Consider the following 26361-nt stretch of genomic DNA (forward strand, 5'->3'; position numbering starts at 1 on the left):
TGCTGAACCTTAAGCATCTAGGTTTAAGATCAACAGCTTTAGAGTCACTCCCAGAATCAGTTTGTGATCTGCCATGCTTGGAAACTTTAGATGTGAAGCACACTATGATAACCTCATTGCCTGGTTCCATTTGGACGGCGAAAAACTTGCAACATCTTTATATGGATTGGATTCATTTTGATGATATTTCCATTCAAGTATCATCTGATTCAGAGCCTTTATCCAAGCTCCAGACCTTATGGGGGCTATCTATAAGTCAACACAGCCCCATTTTAAGTTCATTATTCAAGATAACATGTATTAGAAAGTTGGCCTTGAGATTCAGTTCGACATCACAAGAGCCAATAAATAACTGGATTTCACAACTCACCACCCTTCAATCTCTACGGTTGAGATCAATTAAAAACACTGGCGACCGTGGATCCATCAAATTGAGTGCCTTGTCAGACCATCAAAAACTCCTGGACTTGTATTTGCTTGGAGTGTTACCAAGGCCAATTAACATCAAACTACTTCCTCCAAACCTTAAAATCCTCACTTTATCAATGTCACAACTTAGAAAAGACCCGATGCGGACGCTAGGACAGCTACCTTATCTCAACATCCTTAGGCTTCTTGCTGATTCCTACATGGGGGAAGAACTTGCATGTTACCAAGGAGGATTTCCTCAACTCCAAGTCCTGAAACTCTGGAAGCTGGTGGAGCTAAGGGAGTTGACTGTGAAGGAAGGAGCCATGCCTTGCCTTAAACAAGTAGAGATTAGAGCCTGCAAAAGACTAGAGAAGCCTGAGGGATTAAGCAAACTGACCACATTGAAGGAATTGATACTGACCAACATGCCATCACAATTTGCAAAAGAAGTTAAAGAAATCATGGGCACAGATGTGTTTGTCAAAGAAAATGAATGGAAATCTTATCCTTTCCTGGTGAGTTTTTTCCTTTGCCTTCATCTATTCCCGTACAATTTCCTTTCTTCTCTTATATTTCTTTTGCGTGCTGCACAACTTTGGTGATATCCAAGTGAAATTCACAGTGCCTTGCATTCTATTTTCAATGCAGGCCTGAAGGTACTCTTGCAAGCAACGTACAGTCTTAGAGGCAAGATGTTTTGTTTTGTGTTTGCAATTGGAAATAGCCTTCTTGTTATAACTATTTGTTACATCTTTACATCAATTTGAACTCTCTGTTGCCATGAATGGCAGATGATGAAAAGCATGGCATTATTTCTTTCTATTGTTTACTGCAATATTCAATGAGATAGGAGGAAAATTATCAAACTGGCCGACCGGGCTGGCTATAAACCGGTCCAAGATTCAAGTTACAAGTTTAGCAAATTGACCCAAATAATCATGTATGGACAGCACTAAAGCAAAGGCATAAGACAGCATGTCAGGCATAGAATTCCTGTGTCAAGATTTTAGTAAAAATGTTCAAAAAGAATTTGGGACTGCAAGAACAAGGTCAATTTGCATTTTTAACCCAATTCTTGGACCGAGTCGGTTCAAGAATCAAATCACACCTATCTCCCACAGAACCTTCCCGGGAACAAAAAAAACGTTGAGAGTTTTCTTAGACTTTTCTTTGACGGGTCAAGCTTGGCAGATGGAAGTAAAAGACGTTGGGAGCCTTTTCCCATGAAACGAAGAGTCATTCTTTAGCTTTTTCTTTCAAGGGTCAAGCTTGGAGGATGGGATAACAAGTATTCTTAGTTTTAATGTGTTGATATAAAAATTAAAAAATATTTTAATAAATTATGAAATAAAAATTAAATTACACTACAATATTAAACACAAGCTAAATAATAATAATAAAAAATCACTAATCGATGATAATTCTGCATAATGACCAGGAAGATGACTGTTTTGCCCGTCATATATCCTTCTCCATGTCACCTGTGATGTCACAAAGCACTCATCAATAAATGTCTTGTGAGTTGTTAACATATTCTAAAAGAACTCGGTTGCTCAACAACTAAAATTTACAATTAAATACTAAAAAGTTGAGAGATTATTAGGCAATTTTTTTAATTAATATTTAATATTCGGATTAACTTATATATATTTTTAATGTATATATTAATGAATTATATAAATTTTAAAATTAATAATCATATAAACTTTTAATAATTCTAAGATTTTTAAAATCCAAATAGTTAATTTTTAGATAATAAATTTCAAATTTAGAAATTAGTCAATTTAATTTGCTATATTTGGATTGAAAAAAATATAAAATACATGAATAAAACTTTATGAAATGATAAACCGAGATATTATATTTTATCTACGTGTTATGTGTTTATTGGTCTAATTTATAGTATAATTATTAAACTCCATTAAATTATGAAAAAGGTAACCCATCGGTCAGACAAACGTGATGTCGTAAAACTGCTTCTACCTAACCATTTTTAAAAAAAATATATGAAAAAGAAAAAAAGGAAAATATCTACCGGCATTATAGTGTCGGTCCAATAAGAGGAGCGCGTGTGAATAATCAAGCCAGAGATGCGTGACTCGTTCCTTCTTTGTCTCCAGGGCATTATCGTTAATTCGCTATATAATTTCTAGTATAAATTAATAATCTGGAGCCCCAATTGTCTCACACTTTCAATCAAAGCAATCCCTAAAATTCTCTCAAATCTCAATCTGTCAAGGTATGATCTGATCCTCAATTTCTGTTTAATACTCTTTGTATGATCCTTAATTGATTCATTATTTCGTGATCTGTTTGTGGATTGATGTTTTCGATTTCATGAGCTTTTTTTTTTTGGATCTCTAAATTTAGTGAGATTAAAGGATCTGTCTTTGTTTCTCCTAAGCGTATAGATTTTGTTACTCTAGGTATTTATTCTTCTTTTATTGAAAAAATATGGTCTTTTATGATTTATTAGTTATTGGTTTTCCTTCTCTGCTTTTTACAATCATTATTTTTTATTTATTTCTTGTATTAATTAAAAAGTTGTGATCTTTAAGGGTTACTTAATTGATTTGTGGAAGGTTTTGTTAAGAGTCCTAAAATAATCAGTATTTTGAAAATTCTAAAATATTTTTCTTAGGATTGATTGATATGTGGTTCATCTGCTTGATTGACTTGATCTTCTGATTGTTTTTATCTGTGCAAGATTTTGAAAATATGCTTGATGGGTCTCTTTATTTTGTGATGGGATTATGAGATTGATCGATGAGTGATGCATTTGTGGGGTGTGATGAAGAAGCTTTTCCCTATTTTTGAAATTGGCTGATCTTGTCCGTGTTTTGTTATGTGATCAGATGCAAATTTTTGTGAAAACTCTCACTGGCAAGACCATCACCCTTGAGGTGGAAAGCTCGGATACTATTGATAATGTGAAAGCCAAGATCCAGGATAAGGAAGGGATCCCCCCAGATCAGCAGAGGTTGATCTTTGCTGGCAAACAGCTTGAGGATGGACGAACCCTTGCTGATTATAACATCCAAAAGGAATCCACTCTCCACTTGGTTCTACGTTTGAGAGGTGGTATGCAGATTTTTGTTAAGACCCTCACTGGCAAGACAATCACCTTGGAAGTTGAGAGCTCAGACACAATTGACAATGTCAAGGCCAAGATCCAGGACAAGGAAGGTATCCCTCCGGACCAGCAAAGGTTAATCTTTGCCGGAAAGCAGCTCGAGGATGGCCGCACCCTTGCTGATTATAACATCCAGAAGGAGTCCACCCTCCATTTGGTTCTCCGTCTTCGAGGTGGCATGCAGATTTTCGTGAAGACTTTGACTGGGAAGACTATTACCTTGGAGGTAGAGAGCTCTGACACCATCGATAATGTCAAGGCAAAAATCCAGGACAAAGAGGGCATCCCCCCAGATCAACAGAGGCTTATCTTTGCTGGCAAGCAGCTGGAGGATGGACGCACTCTTGCTGACTACAACATTCAGAAGGAGTCTACTCTTCACTTGGTGCTGCGCTTGCGTGGAGGTATGCAGATCTTTGTCAAGACACTCACGGGGAAGACCATCACCTTGGAGGTGGAGAGCTCTGACACCATTGATAATGTCAAGGCCAAAATCCAAGATAAGGAGGGCATCCCTCCAGACCAACAGAGGCTCATCTTTGCTGGCAAGCAACTTGAGGATGGGCGTACTCTAGCTGATTACAACATTCAGAAGGAGTCTACCCTCCACTTGGTTCTCCGCCTCCGTGGTGGTATGCAGATCTTTGTGAAGACCCTCACTGGGAAGACCATAACCTTGGAAGTTGAGAGCTCGGACACAATTGACAATGTCAAGGCCAAAATCCAGGACAAGGAGGGGATTCCTCCAGACCAGCAGAGGTTGATCTTTGCCGGGAAGCAGCTTGAAGATGGAAGGACCTTGGCAGATTACAATATCCAGAAGGAGTCCACTCTGCACCTCGTGCTTCGCCTCCGTGGTGGTTTCTAAACCTTGATGATGCTAGTATTTGTGGTTTTGTTGGTGTTAAATGCTGAAGATGCTAGTTAAATGGAACAATTGTTAAATGGAATCTATGATGTACTCAGAACTAGTTTAAGTATGCTGTTTGGTTATGGCTTTCTGTCTGGTTGAAGGAAGTCATAAACTCGTATTTGATTTACTGCAATAAATTTCCTCTTTTGAATACATATTCCTGATTGCCTGTGAAATTCACCTTAAAATACCATGTTCGTGGTAATTAGTACTGGCTGATTCTCAGGCTCTTTTCGATTACTGTTCCCGGTGAACCTTCACTTGCATTCACCTTCTACACAGTTCTCCATGAAAATCGTCCGGCGATGGATGATCCGATAACTTAACAATAGCAGCCCCTATTGAGGACCGCCACAACATGCACCAATATTAGATTCAATAGCATCAGTTTTACTCGGACTATACGCGTTACAGCCATGCCCCATTTTAGAATCAGCTACAACGACAGTAGCATATAGTACATGACAAGGGAAAATAGACAAGTGGAGCCCATTTGCCACGCCAAAATTTATCTCCTTCCAGAAACATTCCATAGGTAGCTTCAACTGTAAGTTTCAAAACCCACCATATTCATAGGACCTTGCAACCATCTCCCTAATCAAATTAAACTCCCCCTGCTAAACCCAGGTTTCCCCTTCCCGCACCATCTGTATCACCTCTTTCCTAGCCACAACTTAAACTTACTTCTCAGGAATCAAACCCCAACCTAAAAGGTTGATTCCATCAATCTCACAGGGTTTAGCAAATTGCCTATTATTCTTCTCACCCCTGGCTTTCTTTATCTCCTCATCACAGGTCACTTTTGGGAGCTTAGAGGCTGAAATATTGATGATTGGAAAAGGTCGTTGCCATTTTGGCAGAAGTAAAGCATGAGTTTCTTGACAATTGAAAGCATACACCTTTCAAATAACACAATGAGCAAAGAAGTCACGTATATGATAGAAACATAACCTGACATAACAAGCATTTGTTAGCAGATTGGTTCTGCAGCTGGTGCCTTAAAATTGTATTTACTAACAACTACCACAGGCTCTTACAACTAATGGGAAATCATGTAGGTGATTAATTAATTTAGGTGGATGAACTGGTCATCTGATTCAATCCCGCCGTCTCTTCCACGAAAGCGGTCAAGACTTGGAATCTCACAAAGACCACCATCACATAAAGGTCACAGACTATAGAATGTTGTGAGTAGTGTTTGCACATGTTTGGAACACCATTAGGCAAAATTTTGAAAATTATTTGATATTAAAAATAAATTTTAAAAAAATAATAAAAAATATTATTTTAATTTATTTCATAATAAAAACAATCGTTATCATAGTATTAATAACACTAAATATGGTCTAAGAAAACCATTATATTGATGGATTATCAACAAAATTGAATTTTTTTTTAATATTTATGTGTGCATGTCCATGAGGGAGAAAATAACAGTAACATTTTTTATTGTAATAATTAGATATTGATAACAAGAGTTGATAATTCTTTACATTTTCCTAGTTAATTTGGAGGGTATTGAAAATAATATGTCCCTCCAAATTTTTTTAAAAAAAATAACACTTTTAACTCTAAAATAAATATTCAACAATAGATAGGCCAGATAGAGAAGACCATGGCACTTGAGTGGTAACCATGTGTTCTTCATACTCAAAAGCAACCTCTCTTCCATCAATTTTGCAAGCTCTCGGTTTCTCTGAAGCAAAGACCCTCATTTCTCCGCTTCCCTTGATGCCAATCTGGACTTTGCTCTTGGCATCATCAGTATAAGCCAGTGACTGGATAGCGCCGCCAGTGTTGAGCATGTTCACCAAGCCTATAGGAGCAAAATGGACTGATTTTGCAGCTAGGATGGTAACCGGAGACACTGTAATAAGCTCAAAATTGAACGGTTCCAGTGCTATTTCAATGTTCTCGTCTGGCTTGGAGAGAACCAGCTTCTTAGACTGGGACAAGTACATTGCAAACATCTGTACTCCTTCGATGGAAACTGGGTTCTTGCCACTGCTCCATTCAATATCTCGAGGGTTGGTCTTAGCAGTCACCAGGTGGGAAAATTGGGATGCACATTGGTTGCGTCTTGTCTCCCGGCACCATCCTCCTCCTTGGCAGTTAAATGCTCCGACAACTCCAGTAAACTGTGGTGATCAAAGCACAGGAAAAGCATTAGACGTTTAGCTCAGCCCAGAACTAGCAAGTGCTACTGTGGTGGTAGTTCTTTGACATGGCCTTAAATTGCTTACCTTGTTGAGGTTCCAAATCTTGAGCATGGTATTGCCATCATGCAGAGGATCCTCAAAGAGGCAATCCCTGGTTGGAAGTGCATGGTACTCACACCGGAGAATTGAACCGTCGGGCAACACCAGCCTCTTGAGCAACGGAAAGTTGTGCTTCCCTACAGCATCACTGACATAAATTGGACCCCCAGAAATCGCCCTAGAAGCGGCATGGAATTCAGCACAGGGATGAGTAGACTGGAACATATCCCAATCTGGATGGATGAAGTTGCCCATCCATAGACTGTTATAAGCACAGTGCACCATATGGCATCCTTGAAGCCAAAATGTGCCATTAGGATCACCAGATGGATCGGTACACCAAAAATCATCACCTGTTGAAACAACACAGGAATGTTACTATATAATATGAACGTTAATTGGGTCCAAATCAAATATCGTAATATGATCAATGGGCTTAATTGCTGTCATTTATCTAACATTTCGATAATCATAGGAAGTTTTAAGAAACATACCAACACGACCAAGAGAGATGGCCTCTGTTCCAAGGAACATGAAATCGTTGCAGTGTTCCATGCTAGCTATGACACCATTTCCTTTGAAATGCTTCCTCACCGAGGCTGTCAATGCCTTGAAATATGCCTTAGCCAGGTCTACTCTGCCACCATAGTTTTCACACACCATTTCCATCAACTGCAGTGCGCATGCATAGCATAATATTAATTAAAAATCATTATGGACGTGTGGGGTAGAAAATATATTAAAATAATATTCTTTTTGTTTTTAAAATTTGTTTTTAATATTACTACATCAAAACAATATAAAAATAACAAAAAAATTAATTTTCAACTGGTAGTATTTTAACCACGTTGACAAACACTACTTTAACACATCATTATCTTATAAAAAACATGTCAAATGAATCATGAATGCACATGAAATTTCTGTAATGTTCTACGGCTGCACAGTCACTTTCTTGTCATGTTGAGAAAAAAACCTAGGTATTTCTGAAAAAAATAAAAACACTAACATGGTACAATAATACCCTATTTGTTTTTCACAACTGTACCGTGTTTTTTTAATTAATTTTTATTATAGTATTTTTATTATTATTTTAATATACTAACATAAAAAATAATTTTTAAAAAAAAATAAAAAAGTAACAAGCACCAACAGAACTATTGCACTAACATGCCGACAAAAGAAGTCAAAGCAGCCGAAGCCAATAGTTTTTTTTTTCTTTATATTTATCTTAATTAATTTTATAAATATTAAAATTAATAACATGTAAATCTCAAATAACTAAAGATTTCCAATAGTACTTGATTTTCAATGGTAATTTTCCGAAGAAAGGGCTTAGAAAAAAGACAACACCCAGATGAGATTTGGTCCCCACGATTAGAAAAGGATAACTCTTCTAACACAACTAGCTTTCGATGTGACACAAAACGAACTTTATTACAACATTACCCAAAAATCAGGAGTTAAATTATCATGTATTTTGGCTCGAATCCAGAGTCTCTGTTTTTGGAAATTTCTATTTTTTGACTGGATTTTATAGATAATGGTTCTAGGAAAAAACAACAATTTACAGAAAAGTTGTTAAATTTTGGATTGATTTGGTAAATTTAAATTTTATATAAATCTGCTAAAGTTAACTAAAGAGAATGAATAAGGGACCTGCAAGTTAACCAAGTTGTCCTCTACCATTTATGGATGCGGTGGCTGGCTGGGTTATTAGGAACTTACATGAATAACGTCCACCTTGACACCGTCAATCCCAACCTTCTCCAAGTGTGAATGAAGTCCTTCGTACATCTGATCTACAATCTCCGGCGGAACCAGCCCGACGCCGGTGTCCACAATCTTATCGACAGCCAGATCCTTCATCGTCATCTCCAATCCCGGCGACAATTTTGGCTTGACAACTTGTGATGGAGGCAAACCGGGGACATTAGGCCTTAGCCCACCCCAATATCCACATAATGCATGCCACACATAAACATAGTCCACACTGTTAAATTCTTCCTTCAAATCCTTGATAAAAGCCCCCATGCCTTTCTCGGTGGCACCATTTGCCAAACTCTTGGGACTGGCATAGTCCCTGAATTTGTAATTCTCTTGGAACTTCAATAGTCTGCAAGGCATCTGTTCACCTGCAACAGCAGCATTCATGCCTTCTTTTGTGATGGGGTCTTCATCATGACTAATGGATTGCCAGCCATCATCAATCAACACTAGACCAGGTGGGCACCCACCTTCGACAAGACCCTTGACACCCTCCCAGATACCTTGAGGGTGCACGGTAAGATAGAGCGCATCCCATGTGCACCAACCAAACTTATCCACTATACCGGGAGGAGTTTTCTCCTCCAGAAGCTTGAAAGTACCCAGATGCATCCTCACCACCCTCATGGCCTCCTTCACCAGATTGTATGGATCATCACCTGCATGCATGTAAACAACGCTCCGGAATCCGTATCCACAAACTTTTGTGGACCCACTTTCCACACAAACATCAACGTTGTCGTCGTCGCCCGGCTGGAGAGAAGCTCGGAAAGGCCCTTCAAGAAGAGGAAGAAGGAGAACGTAGGGTCGGCCTGAATCATCAGACTTGTCAAGCATGACCATTTGAGTCTCATGTTCAAGATCTCTTCCATTGGAGCCAACCCAGTGGGTTGTCCACCAAACCTTGAACCTGAATATGCTCGCGAACTTTATGTTCCTCAGTTTCCCAATAGGGACAACGTGCCTGTCTTTGGATTCTTTCGAGTCAAACCCCACAAATGATCCGGCACCAGAGGATATTGATTTTGCAGTATAAAGGGAGGGAGAGAGGGTAATGTTATCTGGGACATCGGAGAGAAAGATGTGGCCATTGGCAGCAAAGTTTGATCCCTCAAGAGAGATCAAGGACTTGCTATTGCCATCAACCAGCCCTGAAGCACCAGAACTAGATTTGCTTAGGCTCGATACCATTGTGGAACAAGAGCGTACAGCCTTCAAAGGAAGAGAGCTGGCAATACAGAGAGTAGAAAGTAGAGTAGTGTTTAACTATGGTGAGAAGCAAAGAGCTGATGAACTGTGGTTATATGTAGAAGGGTGTGAGAGAGACTGAAAAGGTAAATGGAAACTGTTGTAAAAGGAGATGGTTCTGTATGATCTTTAAAGGAGGTTGTAGATTCGTGTGTGGTTTTGATGGATATCTTGAACTTGTTTTCTGTTATGATGAACACAAATGGTGATTGCCTTATTTATAGGATTAGCTCTGAGACACAAATTCTGATTTGAGGAAGATGAGATGGTGGTTTCCTATTAATTAACTAATTAATTAATTGGACCAATAATACTACTCATAATAATAATATACTTTATTTAAGGTTATCCAATAGTTATCTTTGAAAAATAGACGGTGTATAATTTTTCTTCAGTCCAGCCCACACTTAAATTTTTCAGAATAAATATATTATTTTTAAACATGTTTATTAAACCCGGTTTAATGAATTAATTTAAAAAATATAAAACTAATTCGGATTGAATATTTAATTGAATTGTATAAGATATATTAATCTCAATTAAGTCTTTAAGAGCCCAATTAACTTAACTAACTCCATCCGGATTAATACTAAAAATAAGATAATATATTTTTGTGAGTCGAACTGATTACTTACAGGTGATCCAGTGAGTCATAAACCGGTGTCGGCTACCGTTGACTGCTTTAATTTTCCCTAAAAGCTGCAACTGCCACTGAAAGACCTCCTTCTTCCCTGGGACAACACATCCTTCCGAGCGACTTCTAGTTGCAGCGGATCCGGTGGTGGGGCGCCGGCGGCGGACGTGACTGCCCCACCGTGCCGATTCACGAATTTGATTTAACAACTATGGTCACTTTACCAATAAAATCTCACACAAATACACTGATCATATAAAACAAAACAAAAAATTGCCTTTCTGGACACTATTGTTAACAAATTCCCTCGAGTTTTTTTTCAAAAAATTACACGTGGATTATCTATCAAATCATGCACTCTAGCTTCATGCTTTGTTTTCTAATAATACTTTTTAATTAAAATAATATTTTTTTATATTCTATTATTTTTTATATTAGTATATTAAAACTATTAAAAATCATTTAAAAAACAAAACTTACCACAAACAAGTATAAATAGCGAGTAATGTTCTTAAAGTAAAGATTTCTATTAAAAAATAAAATCTTAAATTAATGTTTGTTATTGTCGTGATATGAACAACAGTTACAAGACATTGATGGTTAAAATAATAAAAGGAACAAAACAAAATACAAGATAGAGGAGGAGTTGTGTGTTGGTATGGAAGATAAAGTGAATATCTCTTTATTTTATTTAAAATAATAAATAGAAATTATTATTTTCATTTTAGTTTATAAGGAATATAATTTATTATAATATCTCGTAATATTCTTCAGCACCATGGACCTTCTAGCAAGTTCTTGCGTGGCTGCTTTCAAGTGGGACACCTATGGTCTTTCTTCTTCTCCTTTCTCCTACAATATATTATCCAGAGCCTTAATTTGAACATTAATTGGTATATATATTCGTAGCCAAGATAAATAATTTCCTCACCGCAAAAAAAAAAAAATTAATTTGATCAACTTATACAAGCAAGAAAACAAAACATGGGTAGTTAAGGGTAATGAGGAAACATAATTTTTTTAATCAATAAAATATATCATATCAAGCCACTTCATGCTCTCTCAACAAAAATTACATGATTTTTTTCTTTTAATAATTATATTGTATGTTCCATTAATCTTTAATTCAAATAATAATAATAATAATAAAAAAAAAAGTTTAATTAGCTTGGGTTCTGAATGTACCAATGTGTGGTCTAGGAAACGCAAATTTGGTGACGGCGTCTTTCATCATCAAGAACTCAAATTCGTCCCTGAATAAAGGAAACACCTAACCCCCTTTTTCTTTCTTTCTTTCTTTTTTTTTTTATTTTTATTTTGAGAATCAAGTCAAACTTATTAAAATAAAGGGAAAGTAAAAAAAAAAAAAATGAATAAAAGTAGCGTGCCTCTACTTCTGCTAACGACAAGCAACTTGAATTCGGTGCCGCGGTTTGATCTATGATATAATTAAGTAAATAGCCAATAAATTTTTAGGTAGTTTTTTTTTATTATATCTTTTTTATTTTTTATTTTAGAATTATATAAATTTATTTAAAAATCATCGGGATTTTTTTATACTTGTTGTCCAAAAGTTAAGGGTGACATAATTGTTTCAAATAATAAATTTGGCTCACTCAGATCAGATCATTATTGATAATTTTATATTTATTTTATATTATAATTAGAGTTTTAATATATTTTTGAAATTTTTTTCTCTCTCTTCTCATTTAATATTTTTTAAAACGATGTTGTTATTTTAAATAACAACAGTCTTAATTATTCCTTTAATATTTTTAATTAATTATGTTAATTTAAAAAAAATCTAGGGAAAGGTTAGTGTTCTTGTTAAAACCGTGTGGACCTTAAACAAAATTATGGGTCTCTCTTCAACTCCAGCCACTCACAGCGTGCCCACAAACATGTTTTTTGTCTCGGAAAATAAGAATTGTTCTTGAAAGTTGCTTTATCAACATGGATCTTGGAGTTTGGGTCCTCGTCGCCTAGGGGTGGCGTGCCGACCATTGCCAGGCGTAGAGATCTCAGGCCACCATCCACCGACCCTCGAAGACCACATGCCTCTTTCGATCAAATAAAAAACATTAGATGAGGTGATACGTGTACAAATATGGATCTGCCACGCTAATACTTCTTGCACAAGGCATTGAACGGTTTTAACTACCAAACACGTGTTCAACTACCATTCTATGAAGGGGTTGTTTGTTCCCGAGGAAGTAACAGGATTCGAAAAAAAGAAGATTTAAATTTTTTTATATATATTTATGAATTATTTTGATATATTAATATTAAAAATATATTTTTAAAAATATATTATTTTAAATAAAAAATAATTTAAAAAATAATTTTTATTTTTGTCACAAACACCACCAAAATCACATGAAACCCCATTTTATCTAGAAATGCGTGTGTTGGGATTATAATAAATATTTTAAAATATATTTTTTATTTAAAAATATATCAAAATAATATTATTTTATTTTATTTATTTTTAACATCAATAAATTAAAATAATATAAAAACATTACATTAGTATATATTTGAAATTGTGATGCAAAACACATTACAAAATGACTTTTCATTTAAAAATACTTTAAGATAAATTTTTTTTATCAACACATTAAAATCATAAAAAAACTTAAAAAAATATTAATTTTTTATTTTTAAAAATATATTTTAACAACATCACATCAAAATAATTTAAGAATATATATAAAAAAAATATTTTAAAACAAAAAAAGAATTTACGTGAGCATTTTCCGACCACACAAAAACAAACGGAGCTGTCCATGCAGGAAACCGCGTTTCAAACAATAAAAAAATCATTTATTTAAACGTTTCTTGAGAAGCCACTTGTTGTTTAGAAGACAATTGTCTATAAAATAAACACACACTAACGAGCTAATTATTCAATCTTATGTACTTGTAAATTAACTTGTGAGAAATCCTTCTCGGAATTTTTGTTCAAGAAACCAGATTTAAAAAAAAAAAATGATGTTTGAAGATATAGAAATAAACTATTGTTATCCTTTCCAATTATAAAAGAAGGAATCGTCCATTTTAAGACATAAAATTTAATAATACTTTGATTTAAGATAACTAAGGATTATAAACCTTAAAATTAGATTCATAAATAAAGATTTAAGATTCAGATTTTAAAAAAAATTATATGAAATTCAGATATCTAATCCATGTTCTTTATCTATAAATATAGTAAGAAAGTCGAAGTTTTTAAAACTTGTTTTTATTTTAAAAAATTACCTTGAGGATTGTTATATGATGTTTAGCTTGTATTTATATGATCTAATTTAAATATTAATTAAAAAAATATGTTTCTCTCATGAATTATTAAATTAAATATTTTATTAAAATAATATTTTTTTTATTTAAAAAGGTTTTTGAATTTGATTTCATTGGGTTTTACTAATTATTCAAATTATTAAAAACTCAATTAGATGAAATAAATTTTAATTTTTCAATATATTTTTTGATTTAGCTTTCTGGTCACCAAAGCATCTCCAATTAAAAAATCAAAAGAAAAAAAAAACTAGATTTTTAGATTTTTCGGCTTCAAAGAAATAGCCAAAATAACCATTCTATAACAGAAAAGTTGTTCCTATATATTAATTAAAAAAGGTAAAAGTATTAAAAAGATATTATTTAAATATTAATCCTTTAATCTTCATAGTTTTTCTCAATATTTTTCTTAAGGATATTAAAAGTGTTAATATTAAATAAATAAATAAAAATTAATTATAAAAATAAAAATTTTATTTATACTATTTAAAAAAACTATAGTAATAATTTAATTCATTTAAATTAGTTTTACTATTGGAGCTTCTCTAGAAGGAGGAAATGACTTGGGTCTTGACTTTTATTCGGGAATTAATTATCTAAAAAATTGGACTCGCACTACTTGCCGACACGACGAAGGGGGGGGCTCATTGGGCAAGAGGCCCATTAGGGAACTTATGATAGCAGTACTCATGACGCGCACCTTATCCATGCCAAGTGCTTTTTAAAAAATTATTTTAATTTTTTCTATATTTATTTATTTATTATTAATTAACAGAGAAAATTTCAGTTATTTTTTTATTTGGTTTTCCAGAAAGATATTTTTTTTATTTCAAATGAAACATACTATTTATAAGTTGCAAAAAATTAAAAAACAATCATGGTATTTATTGATTATATTAATTTTAGTCTTTAAACTTTCAATTATTATTATTATTATTATTAATTTTCCTTAATTTTACCTTTATAACATGATTTTTTTTTATCAATTTTAATATTTATTTTTTTAATTATTATTTTTTATTTTATTTTTTTATCTATCATATTTGGTCCTCATTCTTTTAATTTTTATTTATTTTATTTGAAATAATTTATAAATTTAAAATTTTTATTTTTTAATTTCATCATCTTTTGATTTTTTTTTTATCTGTTAGGTTTGGTTTTTATTTTTTATTTCTATTCATTTTATTTGAAATAATTTATTAAATTTGATTTTTTTTTCAATTTCATTCTCTTTCAAATTTTTATTTGATAGATTTGATCCTTATTTTTTTAATTGCTATTTTTTTATTTGGAATAATTTATAAAATTAATTTTTTTTTCAATTTCATCACTTTTCAAATTTTTTTTTTATCAAACTTGATCTCTATTCTTTTAATAAACTTTAAAAAATAAAATATTTAATAAATTATTTTTCAAGATATAATCAAACACTGAAAAATATTTTTCAATTTATTTTTTATGACACTGCCAAATTTTGAAAAATAATTTACTTTTTAAAAATTCATTTTCTAATAGGCATTATTTTTAGCAAACAAACAGACCTTGCTTATAATTGGATTTCCTAGTTTTTATTGTTATATTATCTTATCTACTAATATGTTCGAACATGCTCCTGTATCCTTTCATAATTTTAGTTATTTTAATTGTCTTTTTTGTTTTCCCTCTATCTTTAAAGTTTGTTTGTTTATGTGGTGTATTATATGATATACTATTGACACGACTAAAAGGTTAATGTCTTCTCCCAAGTATAGGAGTGTCGAAGTAATAAATAACCCGGCAAGACCGGGGTCGAACTACAGGGAGGTTAATTGTACAAATTATAAACAACAATTATAAAACAACAATAACAACAACAACAATAGTAATAATAATAATAATAATAATAATAATAATAATAATAATAATAATAATAATAATAATAAAGAAAGAGAAGAAGAAGAAGAAGATGATGATGATGAGAACTTGGAGATCAAATATTAATATAAGGATTAAGCAATAATAATAACAAATGTCAAGGTTAGAGGTTCCACTAATGGTATATCAAACAAGTATAGTATAAACTCTTATTATTGAATTGGAAACCACACACAAAGGAGGTTCCAATCAGATTATATATTGTTAACATGATTACATTAGTCATCTTATTCAATTAATGCTAATACTTGTAAATCTCGTCAAGCATTCATGATTATAACTTATGTTAACAACAAATCAAGTTTCTTTCATAGCTCAGGTGTCGGTTATACCATACATTATGGGCTATGAAAGTGCCAAGCATTTGTTGTACCAAGTGCTATACAACATAAATCAAGATTAGTCATTTAACAAGCAAAGTATTAAAGAGTGAACAAGATAACAAATATAAAACATGTTAGTATCAAACATTAAGGTCCATATTAAGTTTACATTATACTTATTCTTACACCATTAGTGTAACCTTTTCACCTTGACATAACTAACTTAGCTAGACATAATGAAAGAAAGCAAAATAGATAAACAAAATAAGAACATAAAAGTTAACTAAGTAAAGAAAAGGAAATGAAAGGCATACACTTGATATTAATGAAAGTAAAACATAAACATTACAAAGAATACAAAGAGAGAAAGGAAGAGCATGATCTTGATCTGGAAACCAAGATGCCTAAATGCATGGCAAATGCCTTCTTTTATAGGCCAAAAATGGGAACTATTGATTTGATAACTAATTGATAAGTGGGTGGCCAACTTTTGACTTGGTGACAATCCTTATCTTCTCTTGTCTGCCCAAAACATCATTGATAACGTCAAAATTGGAGCCAGTTGCAAACATGAAAGTTGTAGGCAATTGTCTCAGCTTTCTTGTGTAAAAACTTCAGCTCATTTCGACTTCTAGAACTCTAGATATGGCCAAAATACCGAACAGTGCTCGGGCTGGAAGACAGATTCGGGCTTCTTTGTTGTTGCTACAATTTGGACTTGATAATGGCCTTTTTAGATCTTGGGCTCCATATGAAAGTTGTAGGCCTATGTCTTACCTTTCCATCCATATAAATTGGACCTAAATCTGAGATATATAGCTCTAGATATGACCTAATTACCGAACAGTGTTCCGGTTTGGATTGCACCGATATCTCTTTTCTAAGTTTGGCCATCTCTTTATCCTTGCAATTTAAGTTCTTCAAGTCATCAATCAATCTTTTCATTTATGTGATAGGCCTGCATTAAAAATAGACATTTACCATAAATTATAGGTATCTTATATTATTAGATACATTATTATAAAACATATTTTAGTTAAGGAGTTATTGATACTTCAAGTGCAAAATGATGATATAAAACCATGATAAAAATGCACTTTTAAGTACTAATCAACTATATAAATAAATATACTTAATTAAACTTAAACTAATATCTCTTTTTATTTTTTACTATGTGCCTCAAATTGAACCCGTTCTGAAAAAGAACTTTTAAGTCATAGATGATTATTTGATAATTTTATTACAATGTATCAACATTGAAATCTTTTTATCCTATTTCTTATCTAATAGATTATTTGATAATTTTATTACAATGTATCAACATTGAAATCTTTTTATCCTATTTCTTATCTAATAGATTATTTGATAATTTTATTACAATGTATCAACATTGAAATCTTTTTATCCTATTTCTTATCTAATCGAGGTTTAAAATTAAATCATGTAGAAGTTACCTTGACATGACTTAGTTAACTTGACCGATTTAAAGGTACTTTGATTGATCAGTGAAAAAATTTTAAGGATGGAATTGATAAAATGGGATGAAACTGACGTAAAAAACCTCTCTTCCTGACTTTTTGTCCTGAAAAAAATATAGATTTGAAAAGAATAAAAACATCTAACATAAAAAAATCATAAGGGATGAAATTGAAAAACAATTTCAATTAAGAAAAGGATAAGAAAAACTAAAAATAACAATAAAAAAATAAAGATAAAATTTGGTATAAAAATCAAATGTCAAGAGAAGAAATTAAAAAAAGAAATCAATAAAGAATTTAAAACCAAATACATTATAATTAAAAGAATAAATATTAAATATGATATAAAAATCAAATATGAAGTGATAATAATGAAAAAAAAACTTAACTCAATAAATGACTCAAGATTAAATATATTGCAATCAAAATAATGAGAATCTAATTTTAATCAACAAATAAATAACCAAACTTCTTTTCTTTTTTTTTTTGCAATAGCCAACATATTTTTTTAGGAGGGGAGAAAAGAAAGAGAGGGAAAAAACACGTTGTGAGAGCTCAATCACTGGTCTTCTTACTGCACGCACCTCACCACCATGACATGTACGGTGAGGCGCATCGAATGTCATCCCTAACAACGGTGTTCGAGGTTGATTTGACGCCGCACACGTCACTCGAAGAGCACACGCAGTGCCTAGCATGTGCTATCCACTTTTTAATTAAAATATTATTTTATGTATATTAAAAGACCTAGTTACCAATGACCCCACATAAAAATAACAAAAAAAAAAACATAACAAAATAACTAAAGTGTCATTGCATTCAAAGCCAAGAAATATTAATTTTTAAAAGCATCCATGTAATTCCACTTTATAAAAAAATTAAAAAAACATGAAAAGCCCATTTACCCCAGGATAATTTTTTTTTCTTCAAGGGTGATTAAGTAATTATATTATGGATAAAAGATGTAAAAATACCAACTAACCCCTTTCTTTCCTATAATGACTAATATGTCTCATGGAAAATACCTTCATACCCTAAATCCCAAGCTTTGTAGGTTTGTCAATCAAGGATAAAATAATAATTTCATGTGAATCTTTAGTGAAATATGAGTACGTGCACAACAAATGTTTTAGCCTTTTTAGTTTTTTTTTTTGTATAATTAACACTAAATACCGCCAAAATTTCTTTCCCATTGCTTGTATGTTCATGTCATACATGGATTATGACATTGTAAAAATGTTTTTTCAACTTATGTTGGCAAGAATGCAAAAACTTTTGGTGCCATTTATACCACCAATAACCTTAATATGAGGAGATACCGACAAAATTGAAAACTTGGAGGTGATAAATATCTTACAACCTCTTTATGTGAGTTACTTAAATTACTTCATTTTAGATAGGATGAAGTAAATGATATAGGCCAGCTTTCTTCGTCTCTTCTCACATCCATTTTAATTTATACTTCATATAAAGATATAAGATATTGATTAAATGAAATTTATAGTTAGATTATGCACTAAGATGTAAATTAATGAAACTTGGTCAATATGATCATCCTTTTTTTTTTTTTCTTGGTGTGTTATTAATAAAATCTGAAGGTTAAAATGCAAGATTAAAGGCATAGAACAATAGAAAAATCAAAGCTGGCACAAGCTTATTAGCTAGCATAAAAAATAAATTAACTCTAGTCCATATAAATCAAATCAACATGACCTTAAACATAGCTTTTAAACTCGTTTCAATCTCGTGAGTTAATATGGAAAACTCAATATCTAGAATTTCGATCTCGTGAGTTAATAAGGAAAACTCAATATCTAGAGCTTGATCTATATTGAGTTTTTGGTTGAATCGGATTTGATGCTAACCTAGTAAAACTAAATTTACTTGATGGATTTTTAATTAAATATTCGGTTGACCTAATCCAATCCTGATTAGGTGAATACTAAGAAATTTAAAAATAAAACAATATTATTTTAATAAAAACAATTTTTTTAAACTCATATTGGGTCTCATTCCAATTCCTAAGTTAATTTACCAGGCTAGGTTTAATATTTGTGCTCATATTTCAAATTTCATAATTAATTTTGAATTCAAACCCACCCTCCCCCACTCATTTGTAGCTCATTCATATGCTATTCTTTTATTCCCCAATTCAGCCTAAATTTAGTAACAATATATTATATTTGCATCTCACACTCTAGCTTTTGAATTTTTGGGTGCTAAAAAGGAGAGGTCCAAAGTCTAAGAAAATATATTACATGCATGTTAAAAAAAATAAGGCAAAACATATTTTAAGACATTTTAATATAGAAGTAGGATGGATAAAAATCACTAAGAATACAACAATATTAGATTCTCAAGCCTAACACATGCCAAAGAAATTTTACAAAGCCAACATATTGCACTATGATTTCCTTCTCTATAACTATAGGAAACTCTTAACATTAATAAATATAGTTATTAAACTCGATTTAATATTGATTCGGAAATATATCTAGATTTTTAGATCAACTCATGGGTCACCAAATCAATTTGAGTTAATTATTTTTATTAACACAACAACTTTTTATTCTTGTTTTTAACAAAACATTCATCGTGAGCTAATTTAGTCAAGTCAACGGAGTTACTAAAAATTTAGTTAGGTCAATCATATTTGAATATGTTAATGTTTTATTTAGTTCAATTAGAAACCCAACTAGGTCAGGATCCTAGTCTCGAGTTTTTTGAGTCAATTCACCAGACTAGACCGAGTTTAATTAATAAGTGTAAGATCTATCTTCAGTCCATTAATAACTAGCATTAAATGTTGGATTTAACAACTTTATAGACTTCATCAAAAAGTTATATCTCTCACTTTGGACCATTATCTTAGCAAACTATGATGCAAGTACTAAAACCAATGAACATGATGATGTCTTAAAATATCCAAGTTGAGTAGGGACAGGACTTATATTTTGAATAATTAGTTAATTTTTTAGTTTTGTCAATTTGATCCATTTTCTCTAGCTAAGGTGGCTAGAGACGGGTATTTAATACTTGTAAAAACTCTTATTTTGGTGAATTTGGGGGGGTTTTTTGATGATTAAATCAATGATTTTTTAAGAAAAAATACAATAATATTACGAAGAGATACTCTGGAAATAAATATATAATAGATAATGGAGATTTCAAACCTTTTGTTTAAAGGATTCATGACCTATTTATAGTTCATGAGTCTTTTATGGAAAAAAAAGGGCTAAAATATAATATTATCCTAATAGTATTAAAGATGAGAAATATCTCTTCCATATGTATTAATGAGAAAAATTATTTTTAATATATATATTAATGTTGATAAGAAATATCACTGATATATGTATTAATGTTGATGAAAATATGACGGGTTTTTAAATGATTTTTATACATTATTTTTGATATAATATTAATATCGACGAAACTAGAATGAATTTTTGGAAAACTTTTATACACTTGATATATATATATAAAAAGAGTATGATGTAAAATATAAATATGCTAAAAAAAGAAGGTATTTTTTAGGTTAAGATAGATTCAGTCTTTTCCTTGATCAAATCTAATAAAATATTAAGTTTTATAAGAGGGTATCGGAACAAAACCAACAAGTACAAGCTAACAGTTTAGAAAGTGCTCGCATAAAAATGCTACGTGGATTTCTTTATATTTGATGCCGGGTTAAATGCAATAAAAATTTTTAAGTTTAATTATTTTTATTAAAATAATATTATTTTATGTTTTTTTTATTTGTAATTCTTAGTATTAATTTGGTTTGATTTGAACAGGATAAATCAAATCACTAAAAACTCAAGTTAATCGGTTTTACTGAATCAATATGCTACTTGTTGTCAAAAACTTTATTATTTCTCGAATTGATGCAGGGATTCCCCTTTGATTACCTGTTACAGTTCGCTTCAAATGCATGAATTTTCTAGGTTCTGGCTGTTGCCATATTTTCTCGAGGATTTGTCTATCAAAGCAGAGGAGTCGAGTTTCTTACCGGTTCACACCAGCTGATCGATGTTGCTTTGACTTTGCTCGGGATTTAATTTATCAGTTAAAAATCATCATAATGATAGAAGCAGCGGTCATTATCCGTCTCCCCAGATGGAAATAAGCTAGGACTGGCCGTGAGGTGAAGAACATGTAGTCATGATTCTCTCTGCCAGAAGCATTGATGCATTCATTCCACATCTGCTGTGCTTTTTGAATGTTCTTTAACAAGATGTTGGCTTATTGGAAAACAGTGATAGGCCTTTAAGTTCAAGGTATGATGCTTTACGAGACTCGTAGAATAGAAGTCCAAATCCTCTGAAAATGTGGCCAATTCCAAAACAGTAATTCACTGATGAGCATCGTCTCCTTTTCGACGTATGGCCAGAGCTCTTATAATACCAAAAAGAACTCCAAAAATACTTCTTTCCACCCCACCATTTGTGGACTTTTGCAAGTCCCAGCAGCAGAGAGACAGTAATGGCAAAACCAAACCCTCTCAAGCATCCCCTTTTAAAATACCTCATCTCCACTCTCCTTGTCTCTCTCTCCTATATTCTTGGTATCTACACCAGCTCCAACAATTCTACTAGCCCCCCTCTTCAAGAGCAGAAACAGCCACTTAAATGTCACCAGCTTAACTTCTCATTGTCTGTTCTTGACTTTGAATCACACCACACACTCTCTCCCCCTCAAGAACCTCTCAGAAACCTACAATTCTTCAACTTCTGCCCTCCGAACTTCACCAACTACTGTCCTTGCCATGATCCATCAAGAGAAACGGATTTTACTGCTGAAAGATTCTTTAGTAGAGAGAGACATTGCCCTGAACCTTATGAAAAACCACCGTGTTTGGTTCCAAGGCCTGCTGGGTACAAGAGACCGTTTTCATGGCCAAAGAGTAGGGACTACGCTTGGTTCAAGAACCTGCCTTTTAAGGAGCTGAGTGAGGTCAAGAAAACACAGAATTGGGTTAGATTGGAAGGTGATTTGCTGGTTTTTCCAGGTGGTGGGACATCATTTCGCAAAGGAGTTAAGGGTTATGTTGATGAGATTAAACGTTTTGTGCCTTTGAAATCTGGGAGTATAAGGACCGTTCTTGATGTTGGATGCGGGGTAAGTTATGGAAAGTTATGAATTGCTTCTTGTTTAGGTACTTGGTGGAACTTGTCTGTGCTTGCATTTTAGGCATGCTTTAAATTGTGATCTTATATATTTGGGTTTGTGATGATTCATAGCACAACGAAGGAGAAGAGGTAAAGAGTGTTAATTTTTAATGGATTTAACCTATTTTTACTGTTGCTTGTAGGTATTGTCTCTTCAATTTTGAAAGAGGGGGCTTAGAGAGGCTAAAATTGTAGAAGTTGATCACATATGAACTTATTGCGAATCACAACTGTTCTTATAAATTTGATACTTGGACTCTGCTTGCTAAAATTTTGGCCATTCGTTGATTCTTTCCAGGTTGCAAGCTTTGGAGCACATTTAATGGATTATAACATCCTCACAATGTCAATAGCGCCGAGTGATAAACATGAAGCTCAATTACAGTTTGCACTGGAAAGAGGAGTTCCAGCCATGCTTGGTATACTTAGCATCCACCGGTTGCCATTCCCCTCAAGATCATTTGATATGGCTCACTGTGCCAGATGCTTGGTTCCATGGACTAAATATGGTACTCACAATAGGTTCTATTCATTGCTGTGTGTTTATCATGATAATGTTAAGTGACAAACAAAGTGTCTTCGTTTTTCGTTCCATGGCTTTTGAAGGTGTCGGTGCATTTGAGATTGATAAAAGAACATTTATATTGGAATTAATGTTTACACTGCTCCAAGAGTCAACTTAGAATCATATCAATTTCAGAAAAAAAAAACTTGATTCATTTTGCATCTATGTTTTTCTTGGTTCTTACCCCCCCAGACAACCATTTCATTCATGATCTTGTCCCCTTGCGGAAGTTCAATGGGATCCCGATGTCTTATTTCTTTTCCTCTCTTTTCACGATGCAAATGGCTAGATGGACTTTACCTCATGGAAATTGACCGTGTGTTGCGTCCTGGTGGTTACTGGATATTTTCTGGACCACCTATAAATTGGAAGGCTAATTACAAGGGGTCAGAGGTGGGAGCTCAGGAATTGGAGCAAGAGCAAGCAAGGTTGGAAGATCTTGCTGTGCGACTGTGCTGGAAGAAAGTTGCAGAGAAGGGAGCAATTGCTGTGTGGAGAAAACCAAATAACCACGTTCACTGCATCATAAAGTCAAGGATTTGGAAATCTCCCCGGTTTTGTATTAACAGCGATCCTGATGCTGGTTGGTGAGTTTGTTCATTGTATTTTCACTTTTAGCCAATGTAATTTCCATGAATCACGAGTCATGACACTGCAATTGGATCAGACTAATATGCAAGAGTTCTGGTATAGCAATCTTGCAAAAGGACTCTTGCCTTCTGGGTTGTAGTGTGCTCACTCCTGTCAATTTGTCTGACATCGACAACGTCTAAAGGATAGAGGTTACTTTTTTTATCATGTCAGAATTTGTCTGATACTCTTCCCTCTTGGTGTATGTTGTAACTAGAGTGATGCTGCAGATGGATGCTAAAAAACATCACCAAATCTACATTGCAAGCTAAACTTATTTCAAGACATGAAGCCCATGATAATTTTTGTGAATATGAAATCTTGTAAAACATTGTGGGAATCTCATCATTTCTGAATGTACAGATAACCCACGATAAATTTTTTTCATTTCTCTTTATGCTTTCACAGGTATAAAAAGATGGAACCATGTATTACTCCTCTTCTAAATGTAACAGATATCCACGACATCTCAGGGGGTTCTCTTGAAAAATGGTCCAAAAGGTTGAATATTGCTCCTCCTAGGACTAAAAGTGAAGGAATTTCAGGTGCGGCCTTCGAAGGAGATAATCAGTTATGGAAAAGAAGAGTTAGACACTATGGGATCATACTCAAATCTCTCTCCAGAGGCCGATACAGAAACATAATGGATATGAATGCTGGCATAGGAGGTTTTGCTGCAGCACTGACTCAATATCCAGTTTGGGTAATGAATGTAGTACCTTATGATGCTAAACAGAACAACCTTAGCATTGTGTACGATCGTGGCCTCATTGGAACATACATGAATTGGTAAGAATGAAATTAGTTCTTTGAATTTTCAGGTTAGCATGATTTTCCATTTTTCAATGATGGTAATATACATTGCGGAGATCATTGATCTCTGTAATTTTCTGCAGTCTTTGCTTTGTGCATTACACTTAAGTTGAATCTTTGAAAGTGAAGTCTGATTTTCAATTTTCTTCTTTTATCCCTTCCTGGTTTACTCATATCTTTGAACCCCAACGCTGTCTCACACGTATTTATGAAACCATTTCCTTGTATGACTGACCATTCCTTGACAAGGGCTTATACTGGCGTAACTTGACATTTATTTCTTTGGAAAATCATTTTCTTCTTTTTTTAAGAAAAAACAACTGATAAACTAAGATGCATTCCAGAAGAAAAATGCAACTCCTTTTCATTTATTCAGATGTGAAGCAATAGAAGGTGGATTGCAGGTGTGAAGCCTTCTCAACATACCCTCGGACATACGACTTGATACATGCTCATGGTGTATTCAGCATGTATATGGACAAGTAAGCAGTTTACTCAAAATTTCCCTATTGAATGATCGTATAATTCTCTTCAAGTCAGTATCCTGCAACAAAAAAATCATGATAAGTTTTATTCAAATACAAAAGGAGAAAGAAAGAGAGAGGCTCAGTGAATTGATTCGAAAAAGGACTTAAGAGTGTCACTGTTGAAAGCATCAGTGATGATAGCTTCAGATAACTCTTATAGTCCACAATTAATTTAAATTTTCTATTGGCCTTTCAGATTTTGAATCCCTGTGATTGCAAGAAAAAAATTAATGAATCTTCTCCAATGTTGTTGCTGTATAAACAACCATACATGCAGATATCCATGCCAAAATTTGCCGAAAACTAGAGTTTAGCTCTGATCACTCAGTTTTGCAGTAATCTTCTCTGGTCGCCGGCATGATTTCATAAATGAGTCTCCATACTCTACCCACAGAAGAATGGGATAAAAATGCTTATTTCTTATTTGCATTGTTCATGTCTCGTGCAGGTGCAGCATTCTCGATATCCTTCTGGAGATGCACCGGATTCTTCGTCCAGAAGGAGCTGTTATAATAAGAGATCACGTTGACATCATTGTTGAAGTGAAAGGTATTGCAGAAAAGATGAAATGGAATGGCAGGATCTTACATAGTGAGAATGGAGCTTTCCACCCAGAGAAAATACTATTGATTGACACTTGTTGTTAGGTCTTATATTCTTTATCAAGGAGATGAAGCAAAGAATTACAGAACCATATCGAAGATCATTGTTCACTAGTACATTAAGTGAAAAGATCATTATTATGCATAATATTTTTCACTTAGAATTCATAGATATTAAAGCCGATTCGAGAATTAACATAATGAAGGGCTCAGGCTAAGCTGTTTAACCCAATTTAATAAAAAAAAAAGAGATTAAAACTGTTATTTTTATTTTTTTTATTAAAAAATTTTTAAGCATATAAATAGGTTAATCAAAATAATAATATTATTTTTTTATTTGACCCGACCAAGATTGACTGAATTTCAAGTTAATCTCTATGTAAGCTTGTATTCATAAGCTACAATCAAAACAATTATTATTATTATTATATATAATAAAATACTTCCCATGGAATTCATTGCGGGGAGGCCTTAAACGACCTGCTGTTCAACAAAACACAGCGTCTCCTGCTTACAATGCTCCCTGAGGCTTAAGAGTTCGTTCAATGCCTCCTCTAAGCTACAATTTTGTTTTAATTATCGTCCAAGGATTGTAATTTTGTTTTCAATGTCGCCCCTCTACTTCCTACATTGAGGTCATGATTCAACAAATTACAACCTTCTTCAAGTTTATAGAAGGC

The 26361-nt window shown here is 33.1% G+C and overlaps 4 protein-coding genes across 5 annotated transcripts in view; 3 read left to right on the forward strand and 1 right to left on the reverse strand.

Moving 5' to 3' along the window:
• LOC105126987 (disease resistance protein RPM1-like) overlaps positions 1 to 1240 on the forward strand; it is a 3168-nt gene extending 1928 nt beyond the window's left edge. Inside the window, exons 2-3 of one of the 2 annotated variants that reach the window (XM_011028046.1) lie at positions 9 to 926; positions 1060 to 1240. In XM_011028046.1, the coding sequence (XP_011026348.1) occupies positions 9 to 926; positions 1060 to 1065 (924 nt within the window). In that variant the 3' untranslated portion in view covers positions 1066 to 1240. Of the gene's footprint in view, positions 927 to 1059 lie in introns of both variants that reach the window. The other variant, XM_011028047.1, reaches the window with a different exon arrangement.
• Positions 1241 to 2558: 1318 nt separating this feature from the next.
• LOC105126988 (polyubiquitin) lies at positions 2559 to 4612 on the forward strand. Its single transcript, XM_011028048.1, has 2 exons — positions 2559 to 2650; positions 3267 to 4612. The coding sequence occupies exon 2, from the start codon at positions 3267 to 3269 to the stop codon at positions 4410 to 4412; it is 1146 nt and encodes a 381-aa protein (XP_011026350.1). The 5' UTR covers positions 2559 to 2650; the 3' UTR covers positions 4413 to 4612.
• Positions 4613 to 5883: 1271 nt separating this feature from the next.
• LOC105126989 (probable galactinol--sucrose galactosyltransferase 5) lies at positions 5884 to 9992 on the reverse strand. The gene is made up of 4 exons (XM_011028050.1): positions 8444 to 9992; positions 7210 to 7387; positions 6701 to 7068; positions 5884 to 6595 (listed from the first exon to the last, which is right to left on the reverse strand). Exons 1-4 carry the CDS (start codon positions 9671 to 9673, stop codon positions 6029 to 6031), a joined length of 2343 nt encoding a protein of 780 aa, XP_011026352.1. The 5' UTR covers positions 9674 to 9992; the 3' UTR covers positions 5884 to 6028.
• An 11586-nt stretch (positions 9993 to 21578) lies between these two features.
• Positions 21579 to 25842, forward strand: LOC105126993 (S-adenosyl-L-methionine-dependent methyltransferases superfamily protein). The gene is made up of 6 exons (XM_011028056.1): positions 21579 to 22494; positions 22843 to 23053; positions 23399 to 23696; positions 24148 to 24528; positions 24957 to 25034; positions 25528 to 25842. Exons 1-6 carry the CDS (start codon positions 21859 to 21861, stop codon positions 25724 to 25726), a joined length of 1803 nt encoding a protein of 600 aa, XP_011026358.1. The 5' UTR covers positions 21579 to 21858; the 3' UTR covers positions 25727 to 25842.
• The last annotated feature ends 519 nt before the right edge of the window (positions 25843 to 26361 follow it).

Source organism: Populus euphratica, unplaced genomic scaffold (genome assembly GCF_000495115.2).
Source record: "Populus euphratica unplaced genomic scaffold, PopEup_1.0 scaffold50.1, whole genome shotgun sequence".
Lineage (NCBI taxonomy): Eukaryota > Viridiplantae > Streptophyta > Magnoliopsida > Malpighiales > Salicaceae > Populus > Populus euphratica.